Here is a 12652-nt window from a genome sequence, read left to right as displayed (position 1 = left end):
TCATTAAATTGCTAAAACCAAGGCTAGGAACCACCTAATGGAAAAATTCATTCTTCAAATCAAGATCAAATGGTGACTAGGACAAAAACTTTGCACACTATAAAAAACAAATGGTTAGCTCTTTTTAGACTAAAGAAAAAACTGATGGGAACTAGCAGAGAAAGTTGCATAAGTCATTATTAAAATACTTTCTGGGGGGAGGGGATACCAGAGATTGAAATCAGAGGCATGCAACCACTGAGACACATCCCAAGCCCTATTGTACCTAAGGACAGTATCTCACTGAGTCGCTTAGTACCTTGCTTTTGCTGAGGGTGGCTTTGAACTAGTGATCCTCCTGCCTCAACCTCCATAACCTCTACGATTATAGGCATGCACCACCATGCTTGGCTCATTATCAACATACTTTTGATCATGTGGTCTTTTATTGACAGCACTTGTGATGTATCCTGGTCCAGGTTCTGAGAATGAACCAACTACAGCTGAATCTTGCTTTAATCCCAAGGGCTAATTGAGCCCATCTCAAAAATGGCAGAAATAAAGAGGCAGTTTATTTATTAAGGAAAAAGGAATATGTCTGTACACATAGAGGACTAAAGTTCTGGTCCGATTGGACTGTTGAGAAGTGAAATTCATTGTATTTCTTTCACAGATTAATAACTTAAGAATACATTCATTTTCTGTGATATAAAAGATACTAGAAGTGGGTAGTGGGACACAGTAATGATAGGAAGCTGTCCTCTACTCTCACCCTTAAAACAGGAAGCACAATGATTTCCACTAGAATAGTTCTACTCCTTGCTGTGTATCATAATTGAGGGGGAAGAGCAGGAGAGAAAGGAACAGCAGTCTGCCCCTCCTCAATATTCAGATGTGGGAATAAGTTTTTTCCCTTTTTTTTATTCTTCCACCTGATGGAGATATTCTAGGCAATTGTGGTACTTAACATTTGAACACATGTTACATCTAACAAGACTAGGAATGTTCACTGATCATTAGAAATTTACAAAGACTCTCAAAGGTTGGCATTGGCTATTACTGATTGTTCTCTTTAAGAGAAACCATCTGGAAATGGCTATCAATTATCTCCTTTACTTACTTCACATGAAGTTCCTTTCTCGTTCATTTCACAGAAAGAGACCAACAACAGCTAAAGCAAGGGCCTGGGAGATAAATTTTCCTCAGTAAAATCCTGGGTCTTTGGGAGCTTCTGAAAGGAAGGGGTGCTTTTTGTGTAAATTCCACAGAGTAGACCTAACAGGTATCAACAGGTAAAGAATAAAAGGCAAATGTATTAACAGAGTCCCCAGGCAGCTTTTGTCTGGCCCTAGGTGAGTTGATGGAGTCTGGATATTTACTACCAAAAAGGGGAGGAAGGAAGAGATTTCTCTGAGTTTCCAGGTAAGTCAAACATTACCAAACTTGTTGGCTGAATGTGAGTAGATCCCAGTCCCTATAAACAAACTAGGAATAGTTTGTTTATTTGTATTAATTTGATCCTTCACTTTTTCTTTCAAAGTGCAGTGCTTTCAAATTTGTACCTTTTGTCCTTTTTATCCAGTTTTGCAAGACTTTGTTGACTGGTTACAGTCATTAACTTTAAGTGATCCTTTTCAGAGCGAGGACACACCTCCCTTGCTTTGCCCACCTATCTTAATGTCATGTGTCAGGCATACAGTCCTAACATTATAGATCTGCCACGGAAAACAGCTTCAGTGAGTGGATTCAGTAATTGATTTTGAACTTATATTACATTTTGCCTAAAACGATAGTGTCACTTGTTCATGGTAAAATGGGCCCACAGAGGAAGTGTCATAAATGCCAAGTAGTGATTTTTTTAAAGGCTGTAAAAGTACTTATTTGTCCAGAAATTCCTAATTTTTCCTCAAATATTTACCACTCAATCAAATATATTCTTGTCTTTTCTTTATCACTACATGATTTTTAATTTTAATGACAAAAAATCTTTACTATCTTAGAAAAACAACAGTTACTATATTATACAAGTTAGTAATAAGCTTAAGCAAGAAATTTAAGAGCCTAATATGAAACTCTATGGAAAACATTTTTTCTGTCCCATTGATCAGAATTGTTAAAAGTTAGGCAGTACTCATAAACCTATGACTACCTTATTTCTTTGAAAAGGTAGTCCCTTTCTTTTAAGGCCTCCAAATTGTTAGCAATGGAAACTAGTTATTATTATAGGACATTTGGGGTAGTTTTTCTTTGGTAACCCCTGATTAAATATGTTCACTTATATGTACTTGATTTAAGTTCTTTATACTGTCTCCCCTTTTATATGAAGGGCCATCTAAAGATTTGATTCCAGTTTCCACCAAAAATTCACATAACTATACTTTGAAAATGTTTCTTTTGAACAGATGCCTCCATGGAGAGGCTGTCCTACTCAACACTCAGAATGAGTGATTTTTTAAAAAAAAATTGTTTTAAATCTATGGGCTCCTGTTTATCTATTAAAAGAAAACCTTGAAACTTTTTGTTTTGCTTGTTTTTAACAAATAAGTTGACTAGAGGAAATGTTCATATTAGTTATAAGTTCAATGTGGATCAAGGTTAATGTTGAATCTTAGAATTAACTGCTCTGTCGGCTGTAATTGAAATGGTAATTATATGGAATCGGCTGTAATATCAGTTCACCTATATTATATGAAGTTCCTTTCCCTAAAATATAGCCGGAATCTTTTTTTTTTTTTTTTAAGTTACCTTAACCTCATCTTGCAAATGAAATGGTGGGTTCATGGCAAAATTCTATGAAGCAAGTAAATTTCAGGGTCTAGACTGACGGTGGCTTAAAAGAACACGCTTGTCTTTACGGTTCGCCAGGAAGGATTTTTTAAAGTCCTATAAAAAGTCCTTTTTCCCCAGTCTTCCATAAGAGCAAACTAGTCGTGTAAGAATACAGGCCACAGTTGACTTTTTCCCAGCTGCAGGTTTGAAAGCTAATTAACGCGGTGACAAGAGAAAAGCGTGGAAAGATGCTCTTCTTACCTCCGGTGGAAGCAGTGTCCCAGCTTTGTTACTACTATAAGCATCTTTCCCAGGGCAAGAGCGGCAGGCACCAGTCGCCAGAAGTAGAGGAACGGAGCTCTGTCGCGACACACCGCCTCTCTGGGGCTCTGGGGCTCTCCCGCGCCCTTCACGGCTGACCACGACTCTGATCCTGTCATTTCTGCTCAATCATCCAGCAGCTGCTTATAAAGACCGGGTGAAGCACGATGGGCACGAGAAGCAGGAGTGGGTGGAGGAGGAGGACGGGCACGAGCGCCGAGCTCGCAGACTGACTTCAGCTGCAGGACCCCGGGGGACCCCCGCTGCTTCGCAGCTGAGGACCCGAAAGCCGCACGTTACTGGGCTGAGATCAGCTTTCCAGGAAGGAGCTGGAACTGCGCGGCACAAGCCCCGCAGCTTCCTGGAGGCTCTTGTAGCAGATGTGTGTGAACCAAAACTGGCTGTGTGCTCAGAGAGCGACCCCTGCCACGACTGAGCATGCTCGGCTTCCCGGCTGTCTCGCCAGGCCTTTCAACGGTTGACTTCTCTAGATGCGGAAAAGGGACAATGGAGAAGTGGGCAGAAGGTGAGATCAATGTAGGTAATCTTAAACACGAAGATGACCTCCTCCCCTCCCCTAGAAAATGAGGTGGGGGTGCAAATGGAAGGATTTATCATTCTGCACTGAGCAAATGTTTTTTGTTTTTGTTTTTTTGACAGGTTGACAAAGATGTTCTGGAAGCGATCAATAGCTTTTGAACTCTCTCCGTGCACAATTAAGTTGCCTCGGGGGTCGTGTGTGCATTGTATATAGTGAAAGGATTTAATGCTAACAAATCACTGTCAATCAAAGATTAGGTATGGAATTGCCGAAATTTGAAGGTGCCACGGATGAATTATTCTCTATACGAGTATAACATACACCTAGACAACTTTCTTAAAACAGTATTTCATAAAAATGCAATTTCTGAAATTTTAATGTTAGTCTATATTATAATTCGTACATTTCGAAACGTGAATCTTCCACATGGCAGCTCAATTGAAGCCGAGCATATTTGGCTAATTCATGATTTCTAAATCTTTTCTCTGAATTCAGTAAATGGCAGGTAATCCATTAATGTTTGAGAATGAATTGTGGGTTTGCTAGGTAATCTGTAAATGGCACTTAACCCGGAAAGCTGAGGTTCTTGAATTTGATATGCACCCATATTCAGCTCTTGACCTTCTTGGTTTTCTATTTTGGGCGGGTCCAGTGCTTAAAAATAGAAATACACTGTTTTTGCCATACACACAATGCATAAGCAAATTTGCTTTTCAATACTATTTGCAGCTTAGTGTTTTTATTGTGGCCCTTCATCTCCTCTTTTTCAAGCCCCGGAACTTGATACACACTAAGTTGGGCCCAATTCAGAGCAATTTTCAAAACTAACAACACTGACTCTCCATGATTTGCAAATAGCATTTCATTTTTAAAAACTTCTAGCCAACCATCTCTGCCAAAACTATGGATGGTGAATCGAAGATGCTTTTACAGCTGAAAGGGATCCTGAAACAGCCTGAAAGCTGACTGTGCAAGTTCACGGGGAAAATGTGAGTGAGCCAGATATATCATGATTTCTTACCAGGTGTCTCTGGCCCTTGGATTTAGTCTGGGGCAATAAATATTCCCCCACTCTTTTTCTGGATTCTTCTGCCCTCCCATTAAGATTTAGGTGTCACCTGAGTAACTCCTGTTTCTAGAGGTCTCCCAGCCCCTGGGCTCTCCAGGGCCAGCTTTTATCTCTACACTTTCTGCATTGACCTGAGCTGAATTATGCCCTACCTACCAGCAGCTGTGAATTCCTTAATGGTGGAGACAACGCAGACTGCTTGCATCTATACAAATGTATTCATCTGCCCCAATTTCTGGTTTTCATATGCTTTCAGATTAGATGAAGGCAGCATGGGAAGGAAGCCTATTGTGGTGACCACTTGGAAAATTGGTGGAGTTAATCTGGAGACATTTCCTAGAGGAAGTGACTCCACAGGAAAAAGGATCTTTTCAGTATCACCACATCAAAGATGTAGTAGATGGAAAAGAGAATGTAGGTCTTTTTGTATAGATCTGGTAAGCACAGGTACCTAGGATGGAGCTATATTTATGGTTTTTAATCCCCACCTCTCAGTCACAAATAAAAATAGAAGAAGTACAGACACAACTGCCCCTGCCCTGATGCTCCCTCAGTTTCATAGCAGAGATTTCTTACTCCATCTATTTCATCTTTCAGAATTTCTTTTGTTTTTCCTGATATTTTTTTTTAATCCTGGGAATCTGGTTTTCAAAGATTGCCCATGGTGCCCTCATTACCAAAACTAGGAATTTTCCAGTTTTGATGATAAAAGTCATAGCACTCACTCTATTTGCACCTTCTCCTCTGCCTAGCACAGCTAAATTCTTTATGAACATCACATTTAATGACCACAAGAAGCATCTTGTAATAGTATTTATCACAGTTTTAAATTTAATTTACAGTATTTAATGTTTGCTAGTGTCAGAACAAAACAGGGACACAGACAATAATTAGTGACGGATAGACAAGGACAGAATATTATCCTCTGATGCTGCAGCCCAGGCTGGGAGAACACAAGGTGATACAGCTAACAAGCAGAGGAGGAGGGTGTGGATTCTGTGCTGTTTGGTGCCATAGCTCACCAGTGCTTAATCTAGATTATTACATCAGTCCTTATGCTTGCCTTCCCTGAGGCCATTCCACTAGTTGAAACTGAGGGTAAGGGCCAATTCCAAGTTGACTTGATGCCAAACTCTACGCTTAAACTCTCCGCCACGCACTCCTTCGCCTCCTCTATAAAATTCTTTTTTTTTAAATATTTTTTTTAGTTTTCAGCGGACATGACATGTCTGTATGTGGTGCTGAGGATCAAATCCGGGCCGCACGCATGCCAGGCGAGCGCGCTACCGCTTGAGCCACATCCCCAGCCCAATATAAAATTCTTTCTTCTTTTGAATTTTCTGTCATAATTTTTATGATTCTGATCCCTTCCCCCCTCATTTTTTTTTAATAATTGAAGTTTCTTTTCTAGTCATTTGTGCCATTATCATTACTCTGTCACTTCTTATGACCACTGTTTAGCTACTCAACTGTCACACTGGTTTTTGTTGTTGTTGTTGTTGTTGTTTTTGATGTGTGATTTTAATCTCTTACTCTCTAATCTGTTTCCCCTTACAACCCCCAAAAGTATCTTCCTAAAAATTCTTTTACCAATACAGTGAACATTCTTGGTTGTCTTTACAGAGCCCTTAATAGATCCCTAGTTATGAGTCTTTATCATCCATGCCCCCCAAATAGTCCACTTGTTCAATGAGAAGTGGCCTGGTCCTGATTCATCTCAGGGCAACACTACCATGCTCTTACCAGTCATTGGTTAGTAAATGGCTGTGTAACTTAATTTTGATTGATGAAGAGGCCATGCAAGTTTGTGACAGGCTTCAGGAACATTCTTCTTTTCTCTTGAGAATCACAGAAACCCACTAAATGTCTCACATTTAAACCAGGAAGTTATCATCCCTAAGTACTGTGAACCATGGTAACACCCTGAGAAGATCAACCTTATGCCAACACTGTACAAAGTAAAGCACAAAGATGAAAGGCATGGATGTTTGGCGGTGTCACTGAATTGATCTGCCCACCCAGATGCCTACCTTTTCACTTGGTTTCTTAGAATATGAGCCAATAAAATCTGTTTAAACTGTAAGAATTAGGTTTTCTACTTGTAGTGAAAAAAGCTTCCTTGTCTGAGATAAGAATTTTTTCTTTTTCCCTTTCCTTTCAAAATGCTAAATTAAGAGCTGGGGATGTGGCTTAGTGGTAGAGCTCTTGCCTAGCATGTGCAAGGCCCCAGGCTGAATCCCCAGCATTGGGAAAAAAAAAAAAACTGAAATGATGAAGAATAAGCTAGATTTCTTAGCAAAGCATTTGAGAACCTTTTCTGCACCTTCTGTCTTTGTAATCTTGCTCCACCATGTCATTTTGTATTTTCTATCAAGTTAAATTTTCCATGAAATCAAATTTTCCCTCCAAGATCTGGATCAAAAGACACTTCCTTGAAGATAGATTTTCAAAATTAGTATTTCTTCTTCTTTGTTGAGCTGAGAATCATATCCAGGGCCTCACATATGTCAGGCAATCATTCTACCACTTAGCTACATGCTCGGCCCCAATATTTCTTTTTTCTCTATCTTTATACATGTTGCTTGTACCTCTCTAAGTCTGAGTCCTCCAAGAATCAGAGCAGCCAAGATAGAATTATACTACAACAAATTTTTATTAGAGGAAATGTCTCTAAGAGGAAATGGAGAGGGAGTTGGAACAGGCTACAGGAGCCATCGGGCAATGCAAGAATAACCTCAAAGGAGGGAGGAAAAGAGGGAGGGAGGAAAGAACAAACTTAGTTGGGTGCAGTCCAGTTCCCAAGAATGTTCAGGAAGTCTGGTGGGGAATCCTCAAGACAGTCTTTTCAGAAGAGGCTTAAATGAGCTACCTTAGTATCATTGCTACTCTCTGTTCTTGGTGGGGAACAGCAGGTAGGAAGTATGCCCAGCACAGAAGCTGTCCTGGCTGTCCACACAGCAGGGGGCCTTGGTCACTTATATTCTGCAGCCAGAGGACTGGGCAATGCTTGCTCATGACTGCTGCACCATCGTTCCTTCACTCTGCCCTAAACTCTATTTGATTGGTGTATCTATATCAATAAATAAAAAATGTAATCTTTCATGTAGATTATAAACTACTGAAGAGCAGGACCCTTTCTGCCCACTTACATGTTTCCCATAGTAGGATCTCAGCAGAGTATTGCCATGTTACTGAACTGAACTCTGGAATATATTGGCTCAGGTCTCTGTTTGCAATTCCTTAGGTAAGGAATAGGGATAATATCCCCTTAAAACAAGTCCCCAAGTACTTGCTCCCAGAAATTGTAAGATACTATTACATGATTAATATTGTTTTTAAAAACATTTAGTCACATTCACCTGGTAACCCAATGGGCCTCCATATTAAAATTCAGTTTTGACATTTCTCTGTGAGTGATATGGCAAAGTGAAGCATCTGCTGAATGAAACCTCATTTTTCACAAACTTGATCCCCAAGATGAGTTCATTATCGAACTTTGGGGTTATAGTTATAATGTATTTTAGTTCTTAATTGGGGAAATAATTTATTCCAGTATGATATGCTCTACTATTTCCTCAACATTCATTTTTAGGTAATATGCAATGGATCTTTCAGGCACATTTTTCAGATAAAAGTAGGATTATTAGTGGCTCTTATGGGAGGAGAAGATTAGAAAAATCCGTGATTATTTGAAATATAATATGCAATATTAAGCAAGGAGGAAAAACATGTAAATATAAGCATATTGTCATGACATACTACATACAGTGCTCTCTGTATTGCTAATTTTACTGTCTATGGTTAAGATAAAATAATATCGGGGGCTGGGATTGTGGCTCAGTGGTAGAGCACTTGTCTAGCACATGTGAGACACTGAGTTTGATCCTCAGCGTCATGTAAAAATAAATGAATACATAAAAGAAAGGTATAAAAAGAAAGATAAAATAATATCTATCACGAAAATCAGTCAGGGTCCAATAAAGAGACAGAAACTCCACAGTAACTTGGAAAGAGAGGACTTAAGTGTAAATAATTATTTATAGCAAAACAAACAGGGCCTAAAATACAACTCTGAAGAATTTCTGAAGGCTGAAGGATGGCACTTAATGAAGGAAGCCCTCCCTGTGACTAGGGCTCAGAGCTCTTGGAGCAGTAACTGCCTACTGGCTGGTGGAAAAGCTCACTGGGTTACATAGGCTACAGCTTGCCTACAAGCAGTCTGGGGAGACTGTAGCATGAACTTTGGGTTGAGACTGACAAGCTGGAAGCCTCCTGCGGAGGTGCCAGGAACTGGGGAAACTGCCAGGTGGGGTGCTGATGAGATCTTCTGGGAAGCCGCCTGCAGGGGCAGCTGCTGTTGAACTCACTGGGAAGCCGGCTGGATACTGGCTGAACTCGCCAGAAAACCACTAGGAAGTCGCTTGTGCAATAGGTTTCATTTAATTCTCTGCGCACCCAGGGAGCTCTCCAGAATCTGCCTGTGAGGGTGTGCCACTGAATTTGCAGATGTGAGATGACATCTGTAATCACCCCCAGGTCCTTTCAGAAGCTGCTACTGGGGGAAAGAAATACCACTGGACTCAGCCCTGGAGAGCCAGGTTAGAAGACAGCAGAACCCAACAGGAAATGGTGTTGTTACACTCCCTCCTGAAAAGCCACCTGGGGCACTTCTGGAACTCACCTCAAGGTGAGCAATGCTTCTGAAATTCCCTAAGGTGAGCTCCCCTGGCTATCCTGCAGGCCAGCTCAGCATTGCAGGAGCAAGAATGCTGGAAGGTACACCAGAACCAGGAAGAGATATCCCTTCCCCCTGCAGTGTCCCTCCAGCACCCTCTACTGACAGTGCCGAACATCCTGCCCGCTGGCAAGAGACAAATCACAAGCAGACAGTGAAGGAACAGAGAGGCAATGAGTTAACTGTGCTTCTGTCAAAGTCACTATCTTGTATTGAAATTCTCTCTTCACTCATTCATGTTTTCTACTGGGAGATATGTGTTTCAAAAATAGAATTATTTTTATATTTTGTGTGTAGTATAGTTCCTGGCATGTGTGATGTATTTGCCAAACATTTGTCAAAATGTTGTTCTGAATATGTATATATTGCCTCTTGTGCTAAAGGATTCTCTTGGTCATACAAGCACTAGGTATTCCCAAATTTAGTTTGCATAAAGAGAGGCCATTATGTTCACTGTTTGTATATGAAAGGAAAATGGCAATGGTGTTGATTAACACATTGCACATGTGTAGAGGCAGTTTTCTAAATGGGCTTCGTGTGCTGTGTGTGTGGAAGTAGGGATTGAACACAAGGCTGCTTTACCACTGAACTACCCCCTCAGCCTTTTTGTTTTTATTTTTGAAACCGGGTTTTACTAAGTTGCCCAGGTTTGGCCTCAAACTTGCAATCTTCCTGCTTCAGCTTCCTGAGTTGTTGGGATTACAGGCATGTGCTACTGTAACTGGCTCTAAATAAATGTTTTGAAATTTCAGTTGGTGTCCATTGACTGAAAATCCTCCAAAACATTACTAGAGAGGAAACAAATCCTCCCTTTTGAGAAGCAGATTATTTTATTCAGAAATTTACTGAAAAAATGAAAAAAAAATCCAGTGTACTATAAACTGACGTTTAACCAGTTGACATAGACTTTATTAATATGGGAAAACAGGATAAAATAACTTCTCCACTATAGAGCACATGATCATTATTTTTATTTTTATTATTTTTTTTAGAGAGAGAATTTTTTAATATTTATTTTTTTAATTTTCGGCAGACACAACATCTTTGTCTGTGGTGCTGAGGATCGAACCCGGGCCACACACATGCCAGGCAAGCTACTGCTTGAGCCACATCCCCAGCCCAATTATTTTTAACTATCAATGAGATTTTATTTCTTTGACATTACGACTGAATTTCATTTTATGTCGAAAGTATCTGTAGTGAGTGAATCTAGGAACTGAAGAATAGGGAGAGGAATTTATTTAGTAAATATCAAATTAGTAAGTATTAAATAAATGCCTTATATAGAATAAGAACCAGAGATTTAAGAATTTTTCTCTAGTAGGAACTAGGAGAGACTGGCAAGCCTGAACTTTGCAGGGCAGGACAGAAGACTCGATTCTTGGAGTTATTATCTCAGTCTGGAGACAATTCAATCTTCTTTGGAGAATTCAGTCTTTTTATTTTAATACCTTTAACTGATTGGATAAGGCCCATCCCACCTATGGTAAATAATCTCATTTACTCAAAGTCTACTACTGACTTAAAGATATATATAAAAAGTAAAAGATATATCTAAAAAGTACCATCTGGGTTAGTATTTGACCCAATACATGGGCACCATATCCTAGCCAAGCTGACACACAAAATTGACCATTACGATATCTAACTTCATTTATGAAATCAGTATAGCAATGATAACACTAAAAGTTGACAAATGTAACTGGTGTGGGGGATAAGATAAGAGGGAAGGGAGAGAAAAAGAGAGAAAGTGTTCCTGCAGAATTCATAAAGAAAATATTCCCAGACTGGTGCAACAAAGTAGTGCAAGAATACAATCACAGCCTGATGGAATTTTCAGTGTGTGCGTTGATTGACTGCTGTCATCAGTTGCATTCTCCACAGGATTTTTAACAGGATCCAGAATCTCTCGACACAATATTCCAAATATAAAATATAAATATTCCAAATGCCTGTAAGAAAATTCAAATATATAGAAAGTGCCAGAAAAATCTGACAAGTTTTTAAAGGAAAATATAATCTACAGATGCCAACTCTAAGATGACTAGATGCTCAACTAGTCATACAAAGACTATTAGGAATAAAAAAATATTGAAATATTAATGTATACAACATGTGACTTAATTTGCTCTTGTTGAGTAAAGTAAGCTAGGTTGAGAAGAGTGCATACTATTTGGTTGTATTTTGTCTGGAAAAGGCAATAGGGTGAACAGATCAGTGGTTGTCAGTGTTAAGAATGGGGGTGGGGAGACTGGCTACAACACAAAAGGATGCTATGAGATATTTTGGGTAATGGAAATCCCTGTGTCTTGATGGTAATGCAATTGCATGCATTTGTTAAAACTCAGAACTATACAGCAAATAGAGTGAATTTACTTCAGATAAACCAAAAAGAAAACAAAAATTAAGTACTTTTAAAAATTATTGGTTTTCTGTCTCCTAAGCAAATTTAAGTTTGTTTATTTAGTTACAAATGATTTAACTGTTGATCTACTGCCTACTTTACATACTGATATTGTCCTATACTTTCATATTATCTTCTTTGTATAGATGCAAGTTAGTCATATTTGTTATTGTTTTATGTATTTAAGTCCTTGTTTTTAAGGTTTAGAAAAAGTTTTGTTTATTTTGTATCTCATTCCCTTCTAAAATTAATGTTGTCCTCCCTGAAGTACTTCCCTTAAAAATTCATTCAGCAACCCTGTCAATTTCCTCAAACTTTATTCTTAATAGCCCTTAACTTTGATCTCAGAACTGAATGATAGTCCATATGGGTATAAAAACCTAGCTCTCAAGCTATTTTTTAAAATATTCTAGATATGTTATTCCACTTGTTCTCATAACTATTGATGCTGTTTTGTCTATTGTATTTCATTGCTTAACATCTTCTCAGTTCCTGATATATATTAGTTTATCTAAATACATAGTTAGTTTTATTATGTCGATAATAACTTGTTTTGACTTAATAAATCTTAAATTCATTAAATTCTAGAAATCTCTCTACTATATCACTGAAAAAATTTGCTCCTATACTATTCTAATGTCTTCTTGGGAAATATAAGTTACATACGTGTTGAACTTTCTCATCCAATCTTCCGTGCCTATTCATTTTTCTTTTACTTTTTTTTTTATTGCATTGGTTTCAGAATAGATTCCTCAGAACAATCTACCAATTCACTAATTCTTCACATAATCTTATATTTAATCTATTTAATAATTTTAAAATTATAGAAGGCTG

The 12652-nt window shown here is 38.7% G+C and overlaps 1 protein-coding gene and 1 long non-coding RNA gene across 2 annotated transcripts in view; one reads left to right on the top strand and one right to left on the bottom strand.

Moving 5' to 3' along the window:
* Positions 1-3188, bottom strand: part of Arhgap18 (Rho GTPase activating protein 18) — a 169586-nt gene extending 166398 nt beyond the window's left edge. Inside the window, exon 1 of the mRNA XM_078019193.1 lies at positions 3010-3188. Coding sequence (XP_077875319.1) covers positions 3010-3188 — 179 coding nt within the window. The remainder of the gene's footprint in view (positions 1-3009) is intronic.
* The window catches only part of LOC120889136 (uncharacterized), a 57441-nt gene extending 47276 nt beyond the window's left edge, over positions 1-10165 (top strand). Inside the window, exons 2-3 of the long non-coding RNA XR_013424856.1 lie at positions 3063-3595; positions 3730-10165. This is a non-coding gene — a long non-coding RNA (uncharacterized LOC120889136). The remainder of the gene's footprint in view (positions 1-3062; positions 3596-3729) is intronic.
* The last annotated feature ends 2487 nt before the right edge of the window (positions 10166-12652 follow it).

This window comes from Ictidomys tridecemlineatus, chromosome 8 (assembly GCF_052094955.1).
Source record: "Ictidomys tridecemlineatus isolate mIctTri1 chromosome 8, mIctTri1.hap1, whole genome shotgun sequence".
NCBI classification, from domain to species: Eukaryota; Metazoa; Chordata; class Mammalia; order Rodentia; family Sciuridae; genus Ictidomys; species Ictidomys tridecemlineatus.
This window is presented reverse-complemented; position numbering and strand designations above follow the sequence as displayed.